Raw genomic sequence first — 25,086 nt, 5'->3', positions numbered from 1 at the left:
AAGTTAAAAAATAGTACAATTGAAGCTTGAAAGGCAACTTATCCTCAACATTTACATATTTTCCTATAGGTTTGCTTTTGGTCCTTTCTTTAACAATGCCTACAGTTGTTAACTATGACTGTGTAAATGTCAGAAAAGATAAATAATGAAGTGTAGAAGAACTTTAAACGGCTCTGATTGGCTTGCTTTGATATGTTAAAGTGATCTGATGTTTCTCATACTCGTAAATCTTTGTCCCTGTAATTAGCATCATTTTATAATTATACCTAATTAATGTAATAGGACAGATGACAAATGATGAATAGTATAGTTAATGATGGCAAATTAAGTTACATTGTTTCATTAAGGGCATGTGAACGTGAACTGAAAATCTAATGTTGATCATCTTAACCTATAGAAGCACAGATATTATTCAGATAAGAACGCAAACCTGATGGAATTGTTCCTTATATATAGCAACAATGTGTCCAATTTTTAGTTTGTACTTTAGACTGACCCAAACATTGTTCTGGGAAAGTTTTACTGTGAATCTTCACTCACAGGGGATCAGTTAAGTTTCTGATTAGAGGTTGGTTCATTTATGAAAGCTTGTTTTGTTTTGTTTTGTTTCCATGAAAGTTTTACTGTGGATTTGATCTTACAGTGGGTCAGTTAAGTTCTTTATTATGTTGGTTCATTTATGAAGGTTTGTTTTGCTTTGTTTTGAAATTCTTTTTTTGTTTGGATGTTGTTTTTTTGTTTTGCTTCCATGAAAGTTTTACTGTGGATTTTAACTTACGGTGGGTCAGTTAAGTTCTTGATATGTTGGTTTACTCTATATATAAAAAAAAGAAATGCTGGGTTAAATACAACCCAGTGCTGGGTAAATATTGGACAGAACACATGCTGGGTTGTTTTCAACCAACAGTTGGGTTAAATGTTTAACCCAACCTTCTGGGCAGTAACCCAACCACTGGGTCTAAACAACCCAATCTCTGGGTTTGTCCTTATTTTTCCCAGCGCTGGGTTGTATTTAACTCAGCATTTTTTAGAGCGTTCATTTATGAAGGTCTGTTTTGTTTTGTTTTATTTCTGGGAAAGTGTTACAGTGAATTTTAACTCACGGTGGGTCACTTAAGTTATTTAATTAAACTTAAAACACACAGACACACACACATTTAGAAATCTACTTTCTTTTTGATTTTGAACTGTATATGTATGCGAAAAACATCTACATATGAAGTGAATACAGTTCATAGATTGAACCCAAAATTGGTATTTGATAAACTAGCAATTTTGACGATGTGGTGTTTTGCCCTGTTAACTAGATCTAAACTTATTCTTGTCTCCAGATCTGTGATAAAGAGTGGCATTACTATGTCATCAATGTGGAGTTTCCTTCAGTGACGCTCTTCGTAGACGGAGTGACATACGAACCCTACCTTGTGACAGACGACTGGCCCATCCACCCCTCTGAGATCGATGTACAGCTAACCGTAGGTGCCTGCTGGCAAGGTGAGACCATGAAGCAACTGTTGTTTTGATTATCCTTAGAAAAAGAGGATCGATAAAATGAAATGGTGGCATAAATGTGGTTTGGACGGCCCAGACACAGGAGATCCACCGGTTTTGAGATGTGATCAGATAGTCTCAGACTTGAGAGAGGGTGTGACTAAGAGATATGTACATTATTGATATGACAGTGTGAGCACAGCAGCGGCGGTTCGAATACCAAGATAGAGGCAATGTGTTTGGCCCTAGGCTACCCTGATTCCTCATTTAATCAAAGAGACTCAGGCGTGAAAACATCAAAAAAGAAACACGGCCTGTCAATTTCAGCCTTTTGAAATGGAGCTAATGATCACATTTGAATGGAGAGACTGTCCTTAACATCGCTTTCATGAGCTAAATAATTAAACAAGCCTCTGAGAGAATGGAGTCACGACTAAATCATTGTTTTAGGCGACAAGGTCCTAAGTTCCAACTCTTCAGCACCATTTTACATTTCTATTCATCCGTGCTGATTGAGGATTATTCTCTCTTTTTCACTGGCATTGAATTTAGATTTTTTTTTTAGATGAGGTCCATAATAAGGATTAAGAAACCCTGAATGGGGGACAAGTTCACTTGCTATTACATCCCAATGAAGCTGGTCTAAGCTCCACTAAACCGCAACTGATAACTTTTCAAGCCATTAGCGGGCAAGATTGCTTCTCGCACCCTGTCCATTTTCACTCTGCGCAATCAACAACGTAGCAACAAACGACTTCATAATGGAAAGCGAGAATGATATTTGTTCAGGTCAAATTGAGATCCTTGTCTTCTCTGGGGTAGAAATGGGGTTTGGTGGCCGTTGTCTTGACGAGACATCAAATAGGATTATCTGCTTTTTTCTAAAGCTTTGTTGGCACATTAACTGATCCATTGTGTAATTTAAATTAGTTTAATGTTAAAAATATTCCAACCCTTTTATTTGTATGCAGTAGGAGTGAAATGCTACGTAAAACGTAAAACGTCTTTTTAGGCTGCATTTATTGTATTGCAAAAACAGTAATATTGTATTGCTATTTAAAATAACTGTTTTCTATTTTAATATATTTTAAAATATATTTTATTCCTGTGATGGCAAAGCTGAATTTTCTGCAGCCATTATTCCTGTCTTCCGTCTCACATGATCCTTCAGAAATTATTCTAATATGTTAATTTTGGTGCTCAAATAGCATTTTTTTTCTTATTATTATTATTATTAGTTAAAAATGGTTGTTTGGCTTAATGAAGTGTGGGAACTGTCAAATAGTCTTTTTCAGGATTCTTTCATGAACAGAAGGTTAGAAAGAACAGCATTTATTTGAAATAGAAATATTTTCTGTGATTATAAATTGATCCTCTGCTTAATAAAAGTATAACTTTCTTTACTCATAGTGATCCTAACATTTTGAATGGCACTTTGTTTTTAAATGAAGTGTTAAAGAAAACAATAGGAATATTTCTACCAAAAGTGTCACTTCTGTCATCATTTGGTAAAAAAATAAATGAGCATAAAAGTGTCCTTAAAAATTATCAATTTAGTAAATGATTCATGTTAATTTTTGGGTGATCATGGGGTGACTGTTCCTTGAAGAATAAAAACAAAGAACAAAGTTTTAAAAAGGCTGCTCTATAATAAGTGTGTATAAAAGGAGATAAGGCCATTACTGAGCTGCTTCTTCTCAGTAACAAATTACTACTATTTTTTGTTATAACGAGAAATCAGATGTGCTAATCTAAATGTAAGGTCATGGCGGTGCCTTTTCCACAGGGCTCAGGATGTGTTCTGCTTGTTATTGTCTGTCATGAAGCTACTGATCAATACAAATGTGACGGTGACAGCTCTTATATGCCATGCAAGGGCTGCATTCTCATTAGTTCTTTTGTCCTTTAGGGGGAGCACGAACAAGAATGCAAATGTTCCTCTGCTGTTTCATTTGTGGAATAACATTTAATTGATAACATCTGTCAATTAAATAATTTAAAAACAGAAGCAATTAAGCATTGGAAGCACAGACCCTCATTGTAAGGTTTTAGGAGTGACAGTATTCGCTGCATCTGGAGCTCATCAGTCAGCGATGTATGGGAGGGAAAACAGCAGGTGTTATTGGCAACAGGTATTGCTCTTACTCTATCTCCCTCACATTTTTTTTTAGGCTATTAAGAAGATCAGTGTAACCAACTATTCATAAATAAATAAATAAAAATATAAGTAAAAGATGCTGTCACTCAAGAAAGAAAAGACAGATGACCACAATGATCGATGAAAGTAAAGAAGACCAGTAGCAATTCCTACGGTGGCCGAGAGAACTCAACACGCTGCAACTTCAGAAAACACATGCAAATAGAAAAAGCAACAGCAAATCAAGAAAACGTACTCGGTTACTAACGTAACCTCGGTTCCCTGAGATACGGGAATGAGTACTGCGTCGCTAGACGCTATGGGGAAAAACTGAAGACTTTTTCAATCACACAGTGTGACTGCACAGCCATTGGTTCGTGCAGTAAATAAAAACAAACCAATGTCAAAGCCCGCCAGAGCCCACCAGAAAGGGCTGGGCCATCTGGCTATATAAGCGGGCGCTTCGCCATAGGAAATCAGGCCAATTTGTCTGAAGCGACGACCTGAGTCATGCAGCTGAATGGCATGGCACGGTACGCAGTACTCGTTCCCGTATCTCAGGGAAACGAGGTTATGTTAGTAACCGACTAGTTCCCTATCGATACTTCACTCGTACTGCGTCGCTATGGGCTCTCACTCCAATGGGGCTCTGGAGGCCCAGGGAGGAGTATGCTAGTGCCATAGCGTCAACTAACCATCGGAGACCCTTTGGTGCAGCCGCCAAAGCAGACAAAGTGTTGTTCCAATTGCCTAAAGGGTGCGGAATGCTCGATGTAAGTTCTCAATGCCCTGACCGGGCAGAGAAGGTTGAACTCTCGGTCCTGCTCAGAAGGGGGGGAGCGCAGAGAGTGTAATAACCTGGCCCTAAACGGAGTGTAGAGCGCCTTCGGGACATAGATATGTCTTAGCTTTAGGACGACCTTAGAGTCGTTAGGCCTAAACTCAAGACAGGCAGGGTTTACAGAGAGAGCCTACAAGTCACCAACTAGCTTCACCGATGCGAGCGCCAGCAGCAGAGCGGTCTTGAGCGACAGTGATTTTAAGCTTGCAGATTGTAGTGGCTCAAAGGGAGCGCCTTTGAGGGCTTTCAGGACCGTGGGCAAGTCCCATGCAGGGACTGTGAGGGGTCGGGGCGGATGGAGCCTCCTAGAACCCCTCAGAAAACAGACAACCAGGTTGTTCCGGCCCACCGACTGTCTGGCTATAGGAGCGTGAGAAGCTGCTATAGCTGCCACATACACTCTGAGCGTGGAAGGGGCGCGGCCCTTATCCAACAGCTCTTGTAAATAGGACAATATCACTGATAATGTCACATGTTGTCGTCTCCTCGCCGTGGGCTTGACACCAGGCGATGAAAACCGACCACTTAAGGGCGTAGAGGCGTCTCGTGGTCAGGGCTCTAGCCTGTTCAATGGTGTTTAGGACATTCTCAGGGAGATCTATTGAGTCCCATCGAGTGCCCATAGATGCAGGTCCCACAGCTCGGGCTGGGGGTGCCAGATCGTTCTGTTCGCCTGAGAGAGGAGGTCTCGTCTCAGGGGAATGGACCACGGAGCCTCTATTAGCAGCTGAGATAGCTCTGAGATCCAATGATGGTTCTTCCAGAGTGGGGCCACTAGAAGCACTTTGTGTTTGTGTTTCCTGATTCGGGGGGGAAAGCATATAGAAGGAGGTTGGGCCATTCGTGGGCCAACGCGTCCTCGCTCTTCAAAAAGTGACCATGCCGCTGTACCGCGGGGCTCTTTGAGTGAATTGAAGTGTATAATTTCGTTCTATAATCCCCAGAACTCAATGAGACACTCCGGGGATGGCCCGCCAGGCCTCGGCCTGTGTGGCAAGGGGTTGGATTAGTTCGGGTGGTGAGTCGCCCTGTGGTGACTTGACACACTCGGTAATTGGAAGAGGAAATTTGCTCTCTTTTTGAGAATGTTTGTTTATTTTTCTCGCTATAACAGCGGCTGTATGTGGAGGTACTTTTGGAAAGGGCCCAGAAGTTTCTGTGACAAACAAACCGGCCTTGGCACCCGGAACTGAACGGGGTGCTTGAAGGCACAACAGAGGGCGTTTTGGGGTTGGTCCAGCGTTGAGGCGGCCTGCCCGGCGGAGGAATACGCTCATAATGCATTACAGAAAATTCCACCAATCAGAGTCGCAGTGAGCAAAGTGCATCTAAATAGTTCCGCCCACTGCCATGAAAGCAACATGAATGACACAATTGAGTCTCCCAATGATATAAAGCACTGTAAGTCATTAACAAAACTAATCAGCTACGAAGTGATTCACAACATTACAAACTTTGATTTGAAGCAAAAAAGTATTTTAAAAATGTACAGAAATGGATACTTAAATGAGGGAAAGAACTTCCTGGCTTGTGGAAAGAACTTCTCACCCCTATCCGGAATGCTGAATCCCTGACAATTTTCAAGTGACACCTGAAAACTCATCGCTTCCGTCATCACTTGACTGAAAAAACAAAACAAAAACAAAAACTTTTGCTTTCTTTCCCTAACCTACCTGTCTAGTTAGTATTTACTCTGAGCAATGCCTGAAACTTTGTATTACAAGCACTTCCTGTGACTATTTGAAAAGCGTCTGCTAAATGAATAAATGTAAATGTAACTACAATCCCATGAAGAATTGTGACAATATAACTATATTTTAAGTTCATTAAAGGGGTCATATGACGATGCTAAAAATACAATTATTTTGTTTATAATGCATCATGTCATTCCAAACAAAGACCTTCGTTCATCTTTGGAACACAAATTAAGATATTTTTGATGAAATCCAAGAGCTATCTGACCCTCCATTGACAGCTACAGAACTACCACGTTCAACCTCCAGAAATGTAGTAAGGACATTGTTCAAATAGTCCATGTGATCAGTGGTTCAACCATAATTTTATGAAGCTATGAGAATGTTTTGTGTGCAAAAATAAAATAAAATTAAATTAAAATAACAATATAACAGTATATATAACAATTTAGTTATATTGTCGCAATTCTACAATGGGGTTGTATTCCTTTCCCTCATTTAAGTATGTAGTTCTGTTTGTTTTTAAAATACTTTTTTGTTTCAAATCTAATTTTGTAATGTTGTGACACTTCGTAGCTGGTTGGTTTGCTTCATGACTTACAGTGCTTTAACAAAGAACCAACTCAGCTGAAAAAGTGGACAGGCATTAATGCACTATTGGACAACGCTTGATTTTCAATCTGTGATTTAAAAAATGATTTAAGTTGTGTTGTAACAGGAGTGGCATCCAATCTTTTCTTCTGTGTTGTGATGTACAGTACATGTAAGTGAAATATTATGAAAAAGAAAAAAAAAAGGTGGTGGGGGCTTGGTTCTATCAATCAGTTGTTAATTGGATAGGGGCAGATCTGAATGGTTGTGAGAAAGGGGCGGGGTTTAAGCAGACTAAATGTTTGGAGAAGTCTGGCATAAGTCAATACTCTTCATTTAGAAAATAAAAGAAAACTTTTAATAACAAAGTGTTAAGTGTTTAACAACAATATTAGCAGAACAAATACAACATTTAAGGAATATCAATACAGCATAGCTTGCAAGAACTGTAAATTATAATAATAATATAATTCATATGTAGAGTTTATAAACGAACTGACGTCTTGCCACTAACACATCAGATCCTGTTTTGTTCTTTGGATAAACAGCTGAAATGCACACACAGGATTATGGGTTATCATAGCAAAGCAAAGCTTCAGCAAAGAATACAAAAACATTTATTTTTAAAACCTAGCAGATGGAGGCATTTTAGTAGACACGCTTGTCTTCCTACCTCTGAATAGTGCAAGATAAGGTGTTTTTGACATTTTGACACACATGCACACAGAGTGTCACTTAGCTTCCAGATATCTTTAGCTTTTGTACAGTATATTTTGTTGCTAGTGACTGCAAGTATGCGTATGCATGCATAGTATATGCATGATTTGTAATGTCTTTGTTTACAGGAGGAGAGGTGACCACTCCACGGTTCACACAGTATTTCCGGGGAAGCCTCTCAGGCTTGACTATCCGACCTGGGAAGATTGCAACTCAAAAGGTGATCTCCTGCTTACAGGCTTGCAAGGAAGGCCTGGACATCAGCTCACTCGAGAGTCTGGGAAAAGGCATAAAGGTACATGCACACACGTATACGCATACGCATACGCATACATATATGCAAAGCCTTTCATTGGAAGGATTATAGGCATTCCATTCTTTGTCCATCTTTTTAATATCATCTGAATATATTTGAGAATCCTTTGACATCAGTCGTTCCCAGCCATCATTTATTCATCTATATGTAAATGTGTTGACTTGTTCATTTGCTTCTTTGCTTTTAGTTTTTTTTCTCTCTCTCTCGATTATGAAAATTGGCTCTTTCTCACACTTTTTTCTTGATCCCTCTCAGTTCCACTTCAACCCAGCTCAGTCGGTGCTGGTCATGGAGGCAGATGACTTGGAGAGCATCAACACAGCCATGACAAAAGTTTCCTACATCAACTCTCGGCAGTTTCCCACTCCCGGTCTGCGCAAACTCCACATAACCACTACAGTCCAGTGAGTACTGCACTAAAAGTCAAAAACAACCCATAAAACATCAGAACATCAGCTCATAAAGGCCTTAATAGATTGATAACCCTGCAATTACTCTGCGGGATGAATACTAAGTATTGGAGTAAATATTCGAGTGAATGATTAAGTGTAATTAGCTTGCATCTTAGGGGTTCATAAAAAGTGTTAAGTGCTTTGAATATTTGATGATCATTTTATGTTTTTAATCTCACAAGCTAGTGTTGTTAACAAATACAAGGCTAGATGTTTATGAGTGAAGGATGAGCAGCAACAGAAGGCTTTCTCTGATCAATACTACAGAGCTAAGGGATGAGAATGTAGGGTTGCCTTGGTTACCGATAACATCTGTCTTACACTGTCTTGACTCTCAAGTACCCGTATGCAGTCTGGCTCTGCTCTTAACTCATATCCACATATCCCAAATAAACTTACCCCGGCAAATTTGAGTAGAGGTGAAGAGAAAATGTTTTGAGTTTTTCTCAAAGTGTTGCTCTACTGAAAAATACAGCTTTAAGTAGGGCTGTATGGTTAACTGTATTTTTAATCAAGATTACGATTTCTGCTTCTCTTGAATGTCTGTTGGTTATTTATCCTGAAAGTTTGTTTCAATTTACATTTCTGTTATCATTCAATGGTTACAAGCCTCCACAAAGTTTCACGCTTGGGGTTGCCAAATGTCGATATTAAATCCCCCATTTCAAACTTTTCTCTTGTAGTAATCTTTAGAACCATTGTTCTAATTTTAGCTTTTAGGGAATCACTCTTAAGATTAGATATTTATGATTAATTGAGATTAATCAGAATGTCCAACTTATATCTTGTTAACGATACCTTATTAACGACTTGTCCAGCAAGCATTAAAATCAGCCCGTTATTTCTTAACAATTTTGTTTATCTTATTCACGGCCAACGATAAAACAAACCAAATAGTTAGTTATCAAATTCATGAGCGTAGGTAAACACAATCTTTGGCAAGTAATTAAGATTTGCAAATCACATAGCAACAGACAAGAGATTTCTTAATAGAATCAAAGTTTATTTCACTACTCTAACACAATACTAAGCTAAATGACACAAAACAGAATGCGTAAACAAACACACACACACGTTGGATTGTTTTGATCTGAAGAGAGTTTTAGGTTCTAATGCTCGTTTTCAAGAATGCTCTGACTTCAACCTGAGGGAAATCACACACACATGGAACTCTTCTGTCTTTACTCTCAGCGATGAATACAACCAGTTCCAGCAGATTTAGGAGATTTTGTCTTACTTTCGTTGCTTTCACTCGAGTTGAGTTCCTTCCTTCCCAGTCCAGGAAAGATTGTGTGTGGATTGGCGGCTTGGTTGGTCGTTGTCACGAGAATACTCTTCAGTGGTTGGTTGGCTTCGTTCTGACTTGATGACGCTCCCAGGAAGTTGGTTTAAGTTTAAAGGCTTTAGATGTTAAAGTTCTTTGGAAGTTTGAGTCTTGATCTCAGTTCACTGCACGATCATGATGTTAAAATGACTGAGAGCGCCGAACGAGCTGAGCTTAAGCTTGAGCTTAAAACTTTTCTTTCCAACAACCCAACCAACCGAGCTACAGTTGGGTATCTGTCTTTAACGGGCCGATTTGGGATCCACCCATGGGCGGCTGACCCAATCGGATTCTTCCTGTGGGGTGGAGCCCCGCCCTGCACAGCTTCTTTCCGTGCATACATTATCTGCTGCCTTATTTCATAAAATAACACACACATCCTAGCAGATTCCTATAAGTGTCCTAATTTGTACATTATGATGGAAAAAGACAATTTTCATCCATACCAGATTATTGCTAATAAAATCAGCTTTCATCTGAAATCAAACACCACGTATTTTTGCATACCTTTTTGCGTACATATATCAATTGTAATATTTGGTTGCATCGGTTGCATGTGAAACTGAACAAATATTGATCAGGAAAATCATACATCACAAGATTACAACACTACCATAAGTTCCAATAACACAGCAAGCTTATACATGTCCTGAAAACAACCTTAATATATGTTGCAAATATATTGTATATATTGTTTTTTGAGTACATTGCTTCAATAGCAGAATCTAGTATAATTTGTCCCTTTTAAAATACTTGAGCAAAGTATTGGTCTCGTTGTCTGTTAGGGGGCAACAAGGCACATTCCTCTTTTGGAGAGAAATGCGAGGTCACGAGTGTCACTTTCGTTGGAGATCTGGGAATCTTCTTAGCTAGACATGTGTAGTAAACACATCATTGAATTACTGCGCTAATGGAAAGAAGATCAGGGAAGGTTTGTTTCAGAGTTTTCCCAGATGCCAAGGTCTTTGCCCTGTTCCTGGTTGAATTATGCTTAAGTGACAAGAACCAACCGTGAAGTCCTGTTTTAAATACATTCCAGATTTCTCCACACACATGCCCCTTTGTTTTTGGGGTCTACTAATTTCAACAATTAGTGTTGGAAAGAGAAGCTTCATACGGTTTTATCAGTGTTCATAAAGAGCGTGTTAACGCATAATCTTTGATAAATATAGTAAGTTAGGAAACTAGATGAGGTTGACATTCTCTTTATTTGTGTTTACGTGAAAGTTCCGTTATTGTGAAAATACATTTCTCAAATAAGAATAATCGTGATTACAATTATTGAGGGAAAATGATCATGACTATCAGTGCAGTATTATCACGCAGTCCTAGATTAAGCCAGTCTTTAATGGTTTGCTGGTCTTAGCTGGTCACCCAGCTTTGGTCACATTGGTCTGGCAAGTAGATTACATACAAAGTCAATGCAAAGTCGTGAATAGATGTGAATTCGCACCAAGGGACATGGGTGACATGAATTAGGCGATGTGATTGCCGCAAATGCACTATATACACGTGTTCAGCCCAAGCTGAAAATTTTCAACTCAAGTGGAAAATTTGCATGACGCGTTGTCGCTCGAGGCAAACATCGAAGAGCATATCGATATCTCCGGTTGTATCTGATTTTTTTTTGTTGTGTTTTTTTATTTGCATGAGTGACGTGAGTAAAATTGAGTGGGGCAAAGCAAATATTCACTTTGCGTTTAGTGTGCACACAACATTACAGTATTTAACAGATGATTTTATCAATTTTATCCACATTCATATTTCAATTTCAGGCATACAATTTATCAATTCATGTATTCCCTAGTAATTGAACCCATGACCTTGGTGTTGCAAGTGCCATGTTTGAGCTATAGATTTGATAACAAAGTAACTTGGCTGAAGCTGTTATTTTCAGCAGCATGTAGTGTTCTGGCAGTGGTCTTGTGTCTGTGGATAATAAACAGGCCTGCTTGCGGTGATCACTGTAGAGAGACCAGCTGAAGAGAACATGAAAGGCCATGATGAAAGAAAATCTGCTGTGTCAGAGAGCTAGCCTTCACAGTACAGCACAACACAATTAAAGATACTGTCGCACAGCACGGGTCAGAGAGTGACAACACTGCTCTGCACAACACATGGCTGAAAGGAAATCACATAAAAATTACTATTCTGTCATGATTTATTGTTCCAAACCTGAATGACTGACTTTCTTGAGTGAAAAATTAGTTATCTAGTACAATGTCCACGCTAGGAATAGTGACCATGGTGGATCCACCATTTTCATTAAATTGAAAATGCAGTATTTACATCCAGTCTAAACATTTTCTTTTGTGTTTCACACAAAGCCATTTGGAACAACACGAGGGTAAGTAAATGATGACAGAATTTTTATTTTTGGGTGAACTACACAACAGTGTGCAGTATATTGTATAAAAACACTGTACTATTACTGCACAGCAGAACAGAAAATGGTGCAGAGCAGGACTTCCTGCTCTTAATGTGACATCTAAAGTACAGTAATAAAATGAAAAGACTTCACAGGGGTTACTTCCTGTCTTATTTTAACGGTGATCTTATATTGTTTTCTCTTTATCGCCACCATCCTCTCACACAATAAAATGCTCAGAGGCTTTACTATCGAGCACTTCAGGTCAATAATTGGCAAACATGTCTAGCATTTTAGTATCGATCCAAAAATTAATTTTGTAGATTTCACTCTCCTCCAATAAATATTTGTGATTCAAGCTGCTGATTTAAATACATACAATAGCTTAGCTTGTTGAGCTGGATAACATTTCCATGACAAACTCTTTTTTTTTCTTTATTTAGTTTCAGATGCAGCTTGCAGCAGAGAGATCTAAAATGATAGTTAAACTCAACTCTGTCTCATATGAAATTTTGTCTGATTCAATAATATTGAGTCAGTATTTTCAGATGGTCTATTTAATGAACCAATTAAAAAAATATGTATTTATTTATTTACTTAAGGCTATTCCTTTTATTAATTGTCCAAAATAATACAGTATATTTAGTTATTCGATATCTTCAAATAAATGCAGGATTTTCTAAAAAATAAATATATTCTTTTTTTTTTTTTTTTAATTAACCGTTTTCAACACTCATAATAATAATAAGAAATGTTTCTTGAGCACCAAATCAGCATATTAGAATGATTCTTGAAAGATCATGCGTCACTGAATACTGGCATAATGGCTGCTGAAAATTCAGCGCTGCCATCTTAGAAGTACTTTATTTAAATACTGAAATAGAAAACAATTATTTGAAATTGCAGTCATATTTCAGAATATATTGTTTTACTGTTTTTTTTTTTTTTTTTTTTAAATGGAGCCTTGGTGAGTGTAAGAGACTTTTAAAAACATAAAAAAATCTTACCAACCTCAAACTTTTGAAACACTGTTAGCTACATTCCTAGTATTTTGTGGGTGTCCTTTTCCCTTTGGAAACGCTTGTTTCATCGTCAAGGGTGAAAGGATCGTGTCATCTGACAGCAGTCTAATGAAACCTATTGGATCCAATCGCACTTGACTGATACGTACCCAAATGAAACTTTACCATTGAAAAAGGAAGACCAGGAGAGAATAAAAAGAAGAGAGGGGCTTCTACACTTGTCTAGTGTGTACTGGTGAAGAGCATTGCCTAAATAAGAACAGACTTTCCTGGTCGATAGTGGAGTGAGCCGTAGCTCTTGTAATAGCTGTAGTCTGGCTTAGACCAGCTCCCAATATCCTTAAATCAGCCCTGTAAATAAAGCAAGATTGTTGGCCTTTTTCACAAAGCCTTTGCAATGAGTGAGCGTGCTCTCGACTGCTTTCTTTTAGTATGTAGCTCAAGTCGACTGAAGGGAGCCACTTTTACACATCACAAACTTTCCACCGTCATTTTTACTGCAGTCATTAGACGTAATTGTTTTGTTGGTTCCACACAATTTTGCGCTCCCCTTCCTTCTCATTCGAGGCCATTCTCCATGGCGACTTGAGGGAGAGCATTTAGGTTAGCCGTGCGGAGGAATTACCTCAGGGAGATAGCGCACCATTGCTCGAGCGCGGCTAAGCATCACTCCACCCGAGACGGTGGCAGAAAGCGTGTTGTTGTCTTGAACAAACAGATAGTTCTTAATTAGCGGGCGAGTATATAAATGAATTAGTAAACCAACGAGTGCTCTTTAGGGCTCACCCTTGAAAAAGAGTAATTACTGGGTGCATCGTGAGAAAGGGAGGCCTGTTAATCCTAAGACACTTTATTTCCCCTTTCTCCTCGCATACTAGCTGTAATGAAACTGGAGGGACTCCAATTTCCCCAGCAGGTCTGTGTGCGAGTCTGTTGCAGTCCACGCTTCAGCGCCTCGGTCTTAATCAACACTGCTTCAGACTGCCATACCAACTTCTTCAGCTGGCATCAGGAGGAGGTGGCACCAAGCTGAGCACACTGCTCGTGTTCACGCTAATATTTTTGCCGACTCGCTGCTTTAAAACTTACTATGGTTTGGCATCATTAATTGGTCCCGTGATTGATTGTACGGTGCGACTTTGCTGGAGTTGATGGTGACAGCCTGAAACAAAAGTTAGACACTGTAGTCATCAATTGTCCAAACACTCAACTGAAAAAGAGTGTCAGTGCATTTTAATTGGCTCTTACTCAAAGTGAGATACAGACTTTATTTTGGGATGCAAGAGTGTTTAATTATTTGTGGTGTTAAAGTGTGTTTGAATGCATAAAGGGGGGAATTTTACTAATAACTTATTCAATTCCTATTTCGTATATTCCTCATAAATATTGTATGTGAGCCTCACCAATGTTATATACATACTAATTTGTTAATCATAGGTTCAGGGGAAAAAAATATTATCAACGCAAGTCTTAGTAAAGGAAGTCATTTATTTATTTTTTTCATTTTGTTTGAATTTTCCATTTATTACTCTAAATGACCTTGTATGCATTAAGAACTAATTTAATTCAATGATATTTCATGTATTCCTCATAAATCTTGTATGCTAGTCTCTATATTTGCTCTATATTCGCTTATTTATATAGGTTCAGAAGAAAAAAAATCTTGTATTATTACCCCAAGTCTTCCTAAAGGAAGCCAAATTGACACACATGTATTTCCTTAATTTTAATTAATTTTCCATTGATTACTCTTAATGACCGATATACGGTTTCCTTTTAATTTTAATTATTTTAGTTTTAATTCTTCATGTACTGTATTACTTAAAATGTTGGTTTGTAAGGTGTTGAAAAAATATTATCCTTGTAAAAAGGTTTAAGTATTTACTAAGTATTTGCTAATTTGTTTGTTTGTTTGTTTTCATCATTATTGTCTGTCTTTATTCATGTGTACACTATAAAGTCAAAAGTTTGGACATCTGGATAAATTATGAAAATCATGATCGGTAGGTGTGCCCATTCCCTCATAAATATGGGTAAACTCTGCCTAAAAGCAATTTACAGAATGGTGTAGACAGGACAGAAACAGACATTTTGAGCATGACTTATCCCATCAGAGCCAAAACTATGTTTTAAAATAGTTATTTTCATGTCAGTCTGTGGCTGTAGTCTTTCAATAAGTCAAATAAGTTTCCCTTCTCTCTGTTTTGCAACTTGTAGGTGTTTTGGTGAAGATACGTGCATCTCCATTCCAGACATCAAAGCGATGGTGATGGTGCTGCCGCCCAGTGAACCTCGGATCACCATTGCTGGAGTGGAGCGGCTGGTTTGGCCTGCGGCTCAGCTCCGAGCCCCTGTCGGGGTGGCCCTGTTCAAGGACATACACATCATCAGTACCGTCACCAAGACCGACGCCACCCTCAGCATAGGTGATAGATGAATCACTTTCACAGCTCATATATTAACATAATCTCACTGCTTTGCATTCATCTATTTCAGAGGTGCCACAGTTGCACATTTTGCCTGTAATGTAATCGTATAAACGTTTTAGAATATTTACTGAATTTTCTTCCCACGGATTCCTCTCAGCGTGTATTTTTAATAATGGTTTAGTCTATTATTATCAAGATTATAAATGTCTTCTGCTGGTTATTACACAGACCTTAAGTCAATTGTTTTTTATTAGTGTCCTTTTTCATTTAAAGTTTAACAAAAGTGTCCGGCTTCTTTTATCGAATGCAGAGCCAGGGGTAGTGAAACACTAAATCATTGAAATTAAATTCATACACAATCAATGGTTTGTGGATACAGTGGGAGGTCATATATTTGCCACTGCGTATTTTTGCCTGTGTAAAGATGTGTGCGTGTGTATGTGTGCGTGCGTGTGTGTGTGTGTGTGTGTGCCCGCCCGCATGTGCATGTGTGTGTGTGTGTGTGTGTGTGTTTGTTTGTGTAGCCCGGAGGCCTGGTGTGCTGGAGTTGATGCATAACCTGGATTATTGTGATGTGCTGGTGATCGGAGAGGAGCTGGACCCAGAGCAGGAGAGTCTGGAGATCCTCCACAGCTCTCTCTTGGGCAAACATCTGGATGCTACCAACTCTACCTCTGGCATCTCCATCTACGGTATGGTCGACCACATGTCTCGATCTACTATACAGCCATCTGCTGCAGGAATGTTTCTCATAATCTCTTTTTCACTCTACTTTACAGTGACTACTTTACAGTAAATCTAGAACTTTGATGTAGCTGTAGGTGTTTAAATTCTTCAAACAGACCTTTATTGTATTACAGGAATCTTATGTTCTCGTAATCAACCCAAAAATGTGAAATCTCTCATCAATTACATATCTGTAGAATGGGAAGGAAGATGTGTTGAAAGCACGTGACAGCATATAGGGATCATGCTCCAAAATGAGCACCATAAAATCACCATTAAAAACGATGTGCTATATTTTAAATGAATTGTGTGCTATATTCAAAGCCTTCTCCTGCCAAACAATAGATTTGTGTGAGGAACAGACATGTTTATACCATTTTTCACTGAATATCTTACCCTCTGCTGTCAGTATCCATTTGTGCAGCGATTTTATTGTTACTGACTATTACATATCATGGGACTTACAGTTCTGTTTTCGGTAATTATGCAAAGCTGTCATATGGCTTTAGAAGATTGGTGATACATTACTGATCAAAAGTTTGGGCACAGTAAAATTTTAATCTTTTTAAAAGAAGTCTTCACTAAGGCTGCATTTATTTGATCAAATACAATACATTAAAAACAATAATATTGAGAAATATTGTTTTAAAATGTTTTCTGTTTTAATATATTTTAAAATGTAATTTATTCCTGTGACTTACAAAGCAAAGCTAAATTTTCAGCAATCGTAATCGTTAAGTCTTCAGTAGATGATCCTTCAGAAATCATTTTAATATGCTGATTTGGTGCTCAAGAAACATACTGTATTATTATCAATATTGATAATGTTCATAGATGGACGCTGCTGTGATTTAGTTTAAAAACACATAAATATTCATATCAAATGATCTGTTTAAGACAAAGCAGTAGTGATCACATAATAAAAACAGTTACTCGCGCTTGTTTGTTGCAATTATTGTTGGATACAATATAGTCAACACAGCACCGTCTTTTAATTTCAATCTTTCTGAAAATCCCGCATCGAATTATGCATTGTTTGTAAACGAATGCACGGTAAAATGAAGTGAACAAAGGATCAAGTTCTTACTGACATGGTCTGGAACTTCATTAAAAATAAAGTTGATCAACTCTTTCCTAATGTTGGGATAAGAAGGAAGGCAATGCAAAGACTGTGCATTTGCATAGCATTGTGTTTTTATCATCATTTTGACAACCCAGGTTCATTATCTGCAGAAAAGTTAACTATTTCTTTAAAAAGTATTAATTTATTAATAAAGGTTGTGCATCCTTTGGACATTTAGTAAGTCAATTGTTTTTTTTGTTTTTTTCCCCTAAAATGTTTTTTTTTACTTAAAAAAAAAAAAAAAAAAGTTTTGATGTTTTAACAATCACTCTTGATTGTGCTTCAAAAGCCTTTAACCTAGATCCTGCTCAGACTCCATGTTGAGTGTCTCCCAGGCCTCTGTAGCTCTTTTGTCTGAGTAGACCGAGTTCCTGACACTGGTCTTTCTTTGGTCTCAGGTGTGGACTCCATGGCGCATTATGAACAGGCCATCAGGCAGGTGAGGTACCGTAACTGGAAGCCTGGCGGTCTGTCTGAGAGAAGGTTCCGGCTCAGTTGCTCTGAACTGAATGGACGCTACACAAGCAATGAGTTCAACTTGGAGGTCAGAGACTGCCTTCATACTGGGCATGGCTTCTCATTCTTTTTATCATCCATTCACTTTATCCCCTCTTTCAATTCCTGCTCTTCTTTTGGCTTTTTGCACTTTTGGACTCCTAGTACTTAAAAGTTAGCTGTGCACTTCTCTCACAGAGATAATAAATATAGTGCAGTGTACGATATCCTAAAATTCACAAGTTTAAATTTAAATGGTTATACTTAAATTTTTTTGTTAATTTGTTTTGCTTTTAAATTAATACAGTATTGAATTGATAGCATCATTAATGTATTTTCAACTGTATAATATTTTTATGTATTATATATAATTTTAGTATTGTGTTTATAATTTATTTATATTAATTCATTTATATTTTTATAATATCTTCTATTTATATTTGACATTTTATATTATAAAACAGGCTCACAAATTTACAGGTTCACTTGTGATCAATCCAGTAAATATTCATTCATGCATTCATCCATCCATCCTTGATGAGGTCAGATTTTCATTCTCCCTGTTGTCTCTCTGAACTATATTCTGTTTGTCCCGCCTCTCAGATTGGAATAGTGCACAGCTCAGAGGCCGTGGAGCATGTCAATCACATGGCCGTCCAATCCCAGTATATGAGACCTGTGCATCATCCACTGGTGGTCCATACTGTCAACTCTGATCACATCTCAGGTAAAGTCAACCTTGATGCCTCTTAATAAAGCTCATCCAATCCTGGTCATGCAGTCATTTGATCTTGTATGACACTATTGTGTTGGAAATTAAAATTAATTGATTTATTTTGTGAATAATGTGTTGTTCCTTTGTTAAACCATCTAACTGAATTGTAAAACAGTGTCTTTAAGAGAACAGTATATGTCGCAAAAACTATTCATCTGAGAAGTCAGCTTATAAAAAAGTAAATATGCACACACATGTACATACAAAATCCACACACTATTCTAGGCGGACGACAGGCTCTGGAGACTGTATTGTTGGTTTGAAGGAGCTTGGGAAATTACACTTACTCTACCAGCTCACGCACACACCAGCGATCTCCCCAAGGGCGCACAGAGCACAGCTGACTGCAGCGAGATGGAGCATTCTGCTCTCTGGACTGAAGAAAGAATGAGGGAGAGAGATGACAGGATGCGAGACATGCTGCTTTAGGAGAGACATGGAAAAACAGCAGGTGGCACTGTGACCTCATGCTCCCAATCCTGCTCTTGCTGACTGCAAGGTCTCAGTAAACGACACTGTTCTTAAAGTGAACTGTGCAAAACTGTCTTCCACTGTCAGCACGGCTAAATAAGCTTCACCTCAGCCACCTAGAACAGACCTCCCTTGGAAAATACTAAACGACGGCAATCCGGAATTGTATTGATTTTTGTATGGCTGAGTGAGTCATAACAATACTATGAATATACATAATTGCAAGATAGATAGAAAGACTAGAGCTATAAGCGGCTCAAGGTCATGCATTCCAGTTATTGTACTACGGTTAAAAGTAAAGCAGGGTGACTAAAACACCCATGCATCTCTCTCTATCTATCTCTTTCTGTTTCTCTCTCTATATAGATTAATGTTCAAAAGTTGTTTTTGTTGTTGTTGTTTTTTAAGAGTTTTATTAAGAAAGGACACATTAAATTGATCCTAAGTGACTGTAAATGTACGGTACTTATGATGTAAAAAATGTCAAAAAATCTATTTCAAAAACAATATGCAGCATAACTGTTTTCAGCGATGTTCAGAAATGTTTCTTGAGTAGCAAATCAGCATGTTAAAATGATAATCATGTGACACTTAAGACTGAAATAATGATGCTGAAAATTAAGCTTTGCCATCACTGGAATAAATTAGGTTTTAAAATATATTTAAATTGTAAATAATATTCATATTTCATTTTATCACACAATATTACTGTTTCTACTGTATTTTTCAAATAAATAATGAAAATAAATGCAGCCTTGGGGAATATAAGAGACTTGTACACATTGCTTGTATGAAACTGGCAATTTCAATATGACAATTTATCAGTAAAAAATTGCATTATTAATCACAATAACAGTCTTAATGGACTGAAGCAACTTAAATAATGGAATTCCACAGCTTTGAGCATGTTTTATCAAATCTGGATTATAAATCTCTGTGTGTACAGTAACATGCCACAATTTGGCAGTTTGGCAGAACAAGATAAAATATTGATGTCTTCACCCATGTGTTATTAGGTACTCCTCCTGCTGCGACAGTGGTAATCGTAATGTGCATCGCTGCCCTGGTGGTCATTGTGGTCTTGGGCATCTACCGCATCCACACCACCCACCAGGACGGTTCAAACGAGGACGAAGAGCGAAGAAAAGACCCAGAGATGGACTGGGATGACTCCAATCTTAACATCACTGTTAATCCCATGGAGGTCAGTATGTGCATCATTGGTAAAGACTATTGTTAGGGAAACTACTTTGAAACTCTACGTTGTGAGTTTTGAATGAATTACAGAGTCTAAAGCATACTATTTCTTTTGAACACAAAGAATGTTAGTAACCAAACAGTTGATGGTAGCCATTTACTTCCATAGTATAGAAAGTCAATGGTTACTGTCAACTGTTTGTTTCTTCTTTTGTGTTCATGAGAATAAAGAAACTTGTGCAGGTTTAGAACAACTTGAGGGTGAGTAATGATGACAGAGTTTTCATTTGTGGATAAACTATTCTTTTAGCAATAACAACACTGCTCATGAGGATGGTATAAGTAGCATCATTCTGTTGTTGGTTATAGAGCATTGATGGGACTCAGATTGCTGAGGAGGTGAGGGAGGAGGAGCCAGAGGAAGAGGAGGATGAAGACGAAGAGGATGATGAACTGGCAGGAGATCTTTCAAGTGCTGAATCCGAGGACAGTGATGACGAGGAAGAGACTAACATTCAGAAGGGAAAAGTGAAAGGAAAGCTTGAGTGGGACCCGTTAACGTTACCCTATTATTGAGACGTGCAAACATACACAGTTGCTCACAGACACATGCATACACCTTCACACAAGCAAGATTCACATGCAGACATAGACTTGTGCACACACATACACAAATATACATAAAACACTCGCATTTAATGCCCTCTCACACTTACAGAAGCCAGAATTTATTGCCTGAAAGCTGTCCCACATCAGCCTGATTTTGACTCTTTCCAGCACCCACAAAAAGCATCCTATACCGCCATCTGCTGGTCAATATTGGGAATCGCACCCCTCAGTCCAAACGCTGCAAAGCCTGTATGCACTTCAGTAGTATAAGATGCAGTGTCTCAGTAGATCCACGAAAAGGAAAGATAAATCGGCACAATAGAATAAATTGTGAACCAACATCTCTGGGATGTTTTTATTCATTTATTTATTTTTTATGTTTGCTGTTTTAAATTTTTTTTCACGTTGATGAATCAGATGATAGTCTAGAATCTTATAATGCTTTCTCCCTTTCTGAATTACTAAGCTGTAATATTTGACAGTGTGGCTTTGCCTTCACCATTTGTTGTCTTCAGAGTAACATTTAATATTGCATTGATGTGCAATAGTAAATACACTAAAGTTGTTTTTGCAATGAAAGTATATAATAATGATATTTTCTTCATTTAAAATCTAGCAAATAGGTTTATTTTAGATCCTCAGAGAGAGATTTTGATTAAGACGGTTCTCTTTCAGCAAGTTATATATAGTGATGAGATAACATTTAAAAACAAAACAAACAAAAAAAATATATTTCACACTTTTTTCCTTTTTCGTTTTTTTTTTTGGGCGGGGGGGTGGGGGGTTCCTGGTGGTAAGATAGGAGGAAGTGTGTCTGTACATTTTTATATGCCTGTCTTCTGTAAATAGGGAACTGTAGAGTAGTTGAATTGTGACTCAGATTCCTCACGTTCTCCTGCATCCCTCACAGCCTGTTTGTGTCCACACTTGCTTGCTGAAGAGGAAGGCTCCTCCTCCTCCTCTCTCTGTCTGTGTTGATCTCTCTTTTATCGTCCATTGTGTCCTCACCTCAACCGCGGATGGGTTCTCCCTCTCTTCAGCTCAAATAGTTTTGTCTAAACTATTAAAAGAAAGAAAATAGAAGAAAATTGATCAATGGTTTTAACCTGGGGCTATTTTGTTATATTGTGAAGGTCTTTACTAACCTCCCCACAGTTTACAGTTCAATTAAAGTTTCAGGAAAAGAAATGAAATGGAAATATATTAAAACTACCAACAAAAGCCAAATCTTGTGAAAACTGCGGCTTTTGGCACCGTTTTGTTTCGTTATAGAAGAGTAAAACCAGAGCAACTGTAGATGATATTTAAGGTTTTTCCCCCTTGACGTGTGCATTTATGAATATGTGCATTGGGTTTCATGTAATGTCTGTTACAGTGGTTAGGATTTCTCATGCCATCAGCCAAAACGTGCTTGTGATGTCAGCTTTGTGTGACATCCCGTTCCCCCTCCGTCCATCTCACACACCTTTCATTCCTATATTACACTAGTCCTTTTTACCATGTGTGTTATAGAACAGGAACGAAAAAGAAACTTTTAAAAAGAGCAACCCTGTAAAATCATGTAAGACTATTCTTTTGTATATGTTTCTCTCCTTCTGTTTTGTAAAGGGTTTTTGTTTAACTTCTTTGATGGTCACTGCAGCACTTTCTGTACATTGACCAATAAAGACTTTCCTTAGAATGAGTGAAAGTGTCTCTTTCCCATTCAAATGCTGATTATTCTACTTCTGTGACAAAACAGTAGTGTTCTTTTAACTATAGGTTGAAGTCTGTGTATGTTATTTGTTCACAGAGAGAAAGCCTTAAAAGAAGAGGTGGTGACGTATCCAGTCACGACTTGTAAAGTTTGTTGATTTACTTTCTCTAAATCTATGTGCACAGACCGTTTTCTACATACAAATCACTCAACCACAAAACATGGCAATTCAGAATCTGAATAGTCAGTTTTTTTATTATTATTATTAAGGAAACATAGAGAATAACAAATGTCAAATCTGTATTTCCAAGCAATACATTTTATAGAGTTATCAAAGAGATAAAATGACATGAAATATGAATGAACAAACAAAAAAGTCTTAAACTCAAAAGAACATGTTCTTTTAATTTACTCTTAAGAGAATCAGGATTTGCAAAGTCGTTTAAACACCTGCAGTTGAAATTTGATGAGAAGTATGTTGAACTTAATGAATTTAATAGGAGCTTCAAAGAGAAAAAAGTAAATGGCCACTAAATGAAGTGTGGTCATTAACATTATCAAAAACCCATGTATTTTCCCGGAGACGCATGTAGACTTGATCTCCTTTCTCTAGAGTCAAAGAGATTGAATTGGATGCTGTTTCATAGCGGTCACCTTGAGGATGATTGTAAACAGTTATCATCTGATGTCCATTTTTTAAGAGACTTAGACCCATAGGTTTAGATGAGCGGTTATGTCCAGAGAAAGTGAAGAAATAGACTCCTTTAACAAATGCTGTAAAGATACCTGTAACATACACAACAAATAACATGAAAGTTTTTATAAAGTGTGATATTAAACATTAATAGAGATTCCTTATACGAACACATACCAGTGGTTGGGTTGTAAGCACTTCCTTCATTCACAAAGACATCTTTGTAAACCAGAGTTATATCAGTGTTGAAAGGTCCGAGGTTACCTATGGGTCCAAGTGTGGCAGCAAATGCCACTTTATCTTCTGTGTGAATCAGAGATCAAATTTTGTTAAAAAAAATTATCATACACACTACTGTATAATATTACATATGACATTATCATCTCACTATATTTCATATCTTTCTATTAGTTATACATATACAGTAGTTTATAGAGTCTGTTTGAAAATGTTTATGCAAACTGCTATCTACTAAATGATAAACTGAATTATGAACGTGTTCTCATTACTTTATTACTGAAATTACTTACTCTGCCATGCGTATTATCAACAATGAGGCAGTGTAATATTGGTGAATACAAAAAACTAAACAAAACAAAAAAACACAAACAGATATGTAACTAACTTTTTTTTTTTTTGTAAAGTAATTTGTATGTCCTTTATTCATTATGTGAAATGAGAAAAGATAGGAAGTTACCTTTTCTCTTGAGCTGCTTCAGCTGTTCCTCAGTGACCTGCAGTGTGTTCTTCAGACAATTCACAGTGGATTTTAGCTCTGCCAGCTCAGACTGGATCCATGTGAAACTGTCTGGATGAAGCTCACTAAAGGCCAAAAGAGCACTGCTTTCCTGTACATCCAAACGCTTAGTCCCCTCAGCCTGCACTCCTTTCTCTTTCTGCTGGACCTCAGACAAAGTGGCACAGCTGAAAAGCAGAAGCAGCAATGGATACAGAATAGTGCAGGACATCTTCATCTTAAATGTTAAGGTTTTGCAGTCACACCACTTGAACACTAGCTGAACTGCTCTATTTCCAGAGGATACAAGCATAACATAAGCTCTACACAAGCTACTTAAAGGTTTTGGTTCCAGAAATTCCGGTTGCACCTGATATTGTAGCAGGATGTATCCATGCCACGTCTCTATGCCACGTATGCCACATGCCACGTATGCCACTAGTAAGAATTCAATTAGAGAGCTATAAATTATTACTACAACCCGAATTCTGGAAATGTTGGGACGTTTTTTAAATTTGAATCAAATGAAAACTAAAAGAATTTCAAATCACATGAGCCAATATTTTATTCACAATAGAACATAGATAACATAACAAATGTTTAAACTGAGAAATTTTACAAATGTATGCACAAAATTAACTCATTTCAAATATGATGCCTGCTACAGGTCTCAAAAAAGTTGGGACAGGGGCATGTTTACCATGGTGTAGCATCTCCTCTTCTTTTCAAAACAGTTTGAAGACGTCTTGGCATCGAGGTTATGAGTTTCTGGAGTTTTGGTGTTGGAATTTGGTCCCATTCTTGCCTGATATAGGTTTCAAACTGCTGAAGAGTTCGTAGTCATCTTTGATGTATTTTTCGTTTATTGATGCGCCAAATGTTCTCTATAGGTGAAAGATCTGGACTGCAGTTAGGCCAATTCAGCACCCGGACTCTTCTACTACGAAGCCATGCTGTTGTAATAGCTGCAGTATGTTGTTTTGCATTGTCCTGCTGAAATACACAAGGCCTTCCCTGAAATAGACGTCATCTGGAGGGGAGCATATGTTGCTCTGAAAACTTTATATACCTTTCAGCATTCATGGTGCCTTCTAAAACATGCAAGCTGCCCAAACTGTATGCACTTACCCACCCCCATACCATCAGAAATACTGGCTTTTAAACTGAACGTTGATAACACAC

At 37.8% G+C, this 25,086-nt stretch overlaps 2 protein-coding genes across 2 annotated transcripts in view; one reads left to right on the top strand and one right to left on the bottom strand.

Moving 5' to 3' along the window:
• Positions 1–21,483, top strand: part of clstn2a (calsyntenin 2a) — a 213,596-nt gene extending 192,113 nt beyond the window's left edge. Inside the window, exons 9-17 of the mRNA XM_079380083.1 lie at positions 1,332–1,494; positions 7,600–7,766; positions 8,043–8,191; positions 15,171–15,379; positions 15,907–16,074; positions 17,630–17,775; positions 18,330–18,453; positions 19,989–20,176; positions 20,539–21,483. Of these exons, the coding sequence (XP_079236209.1) occupies positions 1,332–1,494; positions 7,600–7,766; positions 8,043–8,191; positions 15,171–15,379; positions 15,907–16,074; positions 17,630–17,775; positions 18,330–18,453; positions 19,989–20,176; positions 20,539–20,745 (1,521 nt within the window). The 3' untranslated portion in view covers positions 20,746–21,483. The remainder of the gene's footprint in view (positions 1–1,331; positions 1,495–7,599; positions 7,767–8,042; positions 8,192–15,170; positions 15,380–15,906; positions 16,075–17,629; positions 17,776–18,329; positions 18,454–19,988; positions 20,177–20,538) is intronic.
• A 1,215-nt stretch (positions 21,484–22,698) lies between these two features.
• LOC306846608 (cerebellin-3-like) lies at positions 22,699–24,270 on the bottom strand. The gene is made up of 3 exons (XM_079380084.1): positions 23,866–24,270; positions 23,346–23,471; positions 22,699–23,260 (listed from the first exon to the last, which is right to left on the bottom strand). The coding sequence occupies exons 1-3, from the start codon at positions 24,215–24,217 to the stop codon at positions 22,980–22,982; spliced, it is 759 nt and encodes a 252-aa protein (XP_079236210.1). The 5' UTR covers positions 24,218–24,270; the 3' UTR covers positions 22,699–22,979.
• Between the last annotated feature and the right edge of the window lie 816 nt (positions 24,271–25,086).

The sequence above is a fragment of the Barbus barbus genome, assembly GCF_936440315.1.
Source record: "Barbus barbus genome assembly, chromosome: 26".
In the NCBI taxonomy this organism is placed as follows: domain Eukaryota; kingdom Metazoa; phylum Chordata; class Actinopteri; order Cypriniformes; family Cyprinidae; genus Barbus; species Barbus barbus.
This window is presented reverse-complemented; position numbering and strand designations above follow the sequence as displayed.

Excerpts from the sequence above, each read along its gene's own strand:
- LOC306846608 (XM_079380084.1), bottom strand. The coding sequence starts at position 24,217 with ATGCTTGTATCCTCTGGAAATAGAGCAGTTCAGCTAGTGTTCAAGTGG. Across the intron at positions 23,472-23,865 it reads GAAGCAGCTCAAGAGAAAAG|AAGATAAAGTGGCATTTGCT; the intron begins GTAACTTCCTAT and ends TGATTCACACAG. Across the intron at positions 23,261-23,345 it reads TGCTTACAACCCAACCACTG|GTATCTTTACAGCATTTGTT; the intron begins GTATGTGTTCGT and ends TGTATGTTACAG.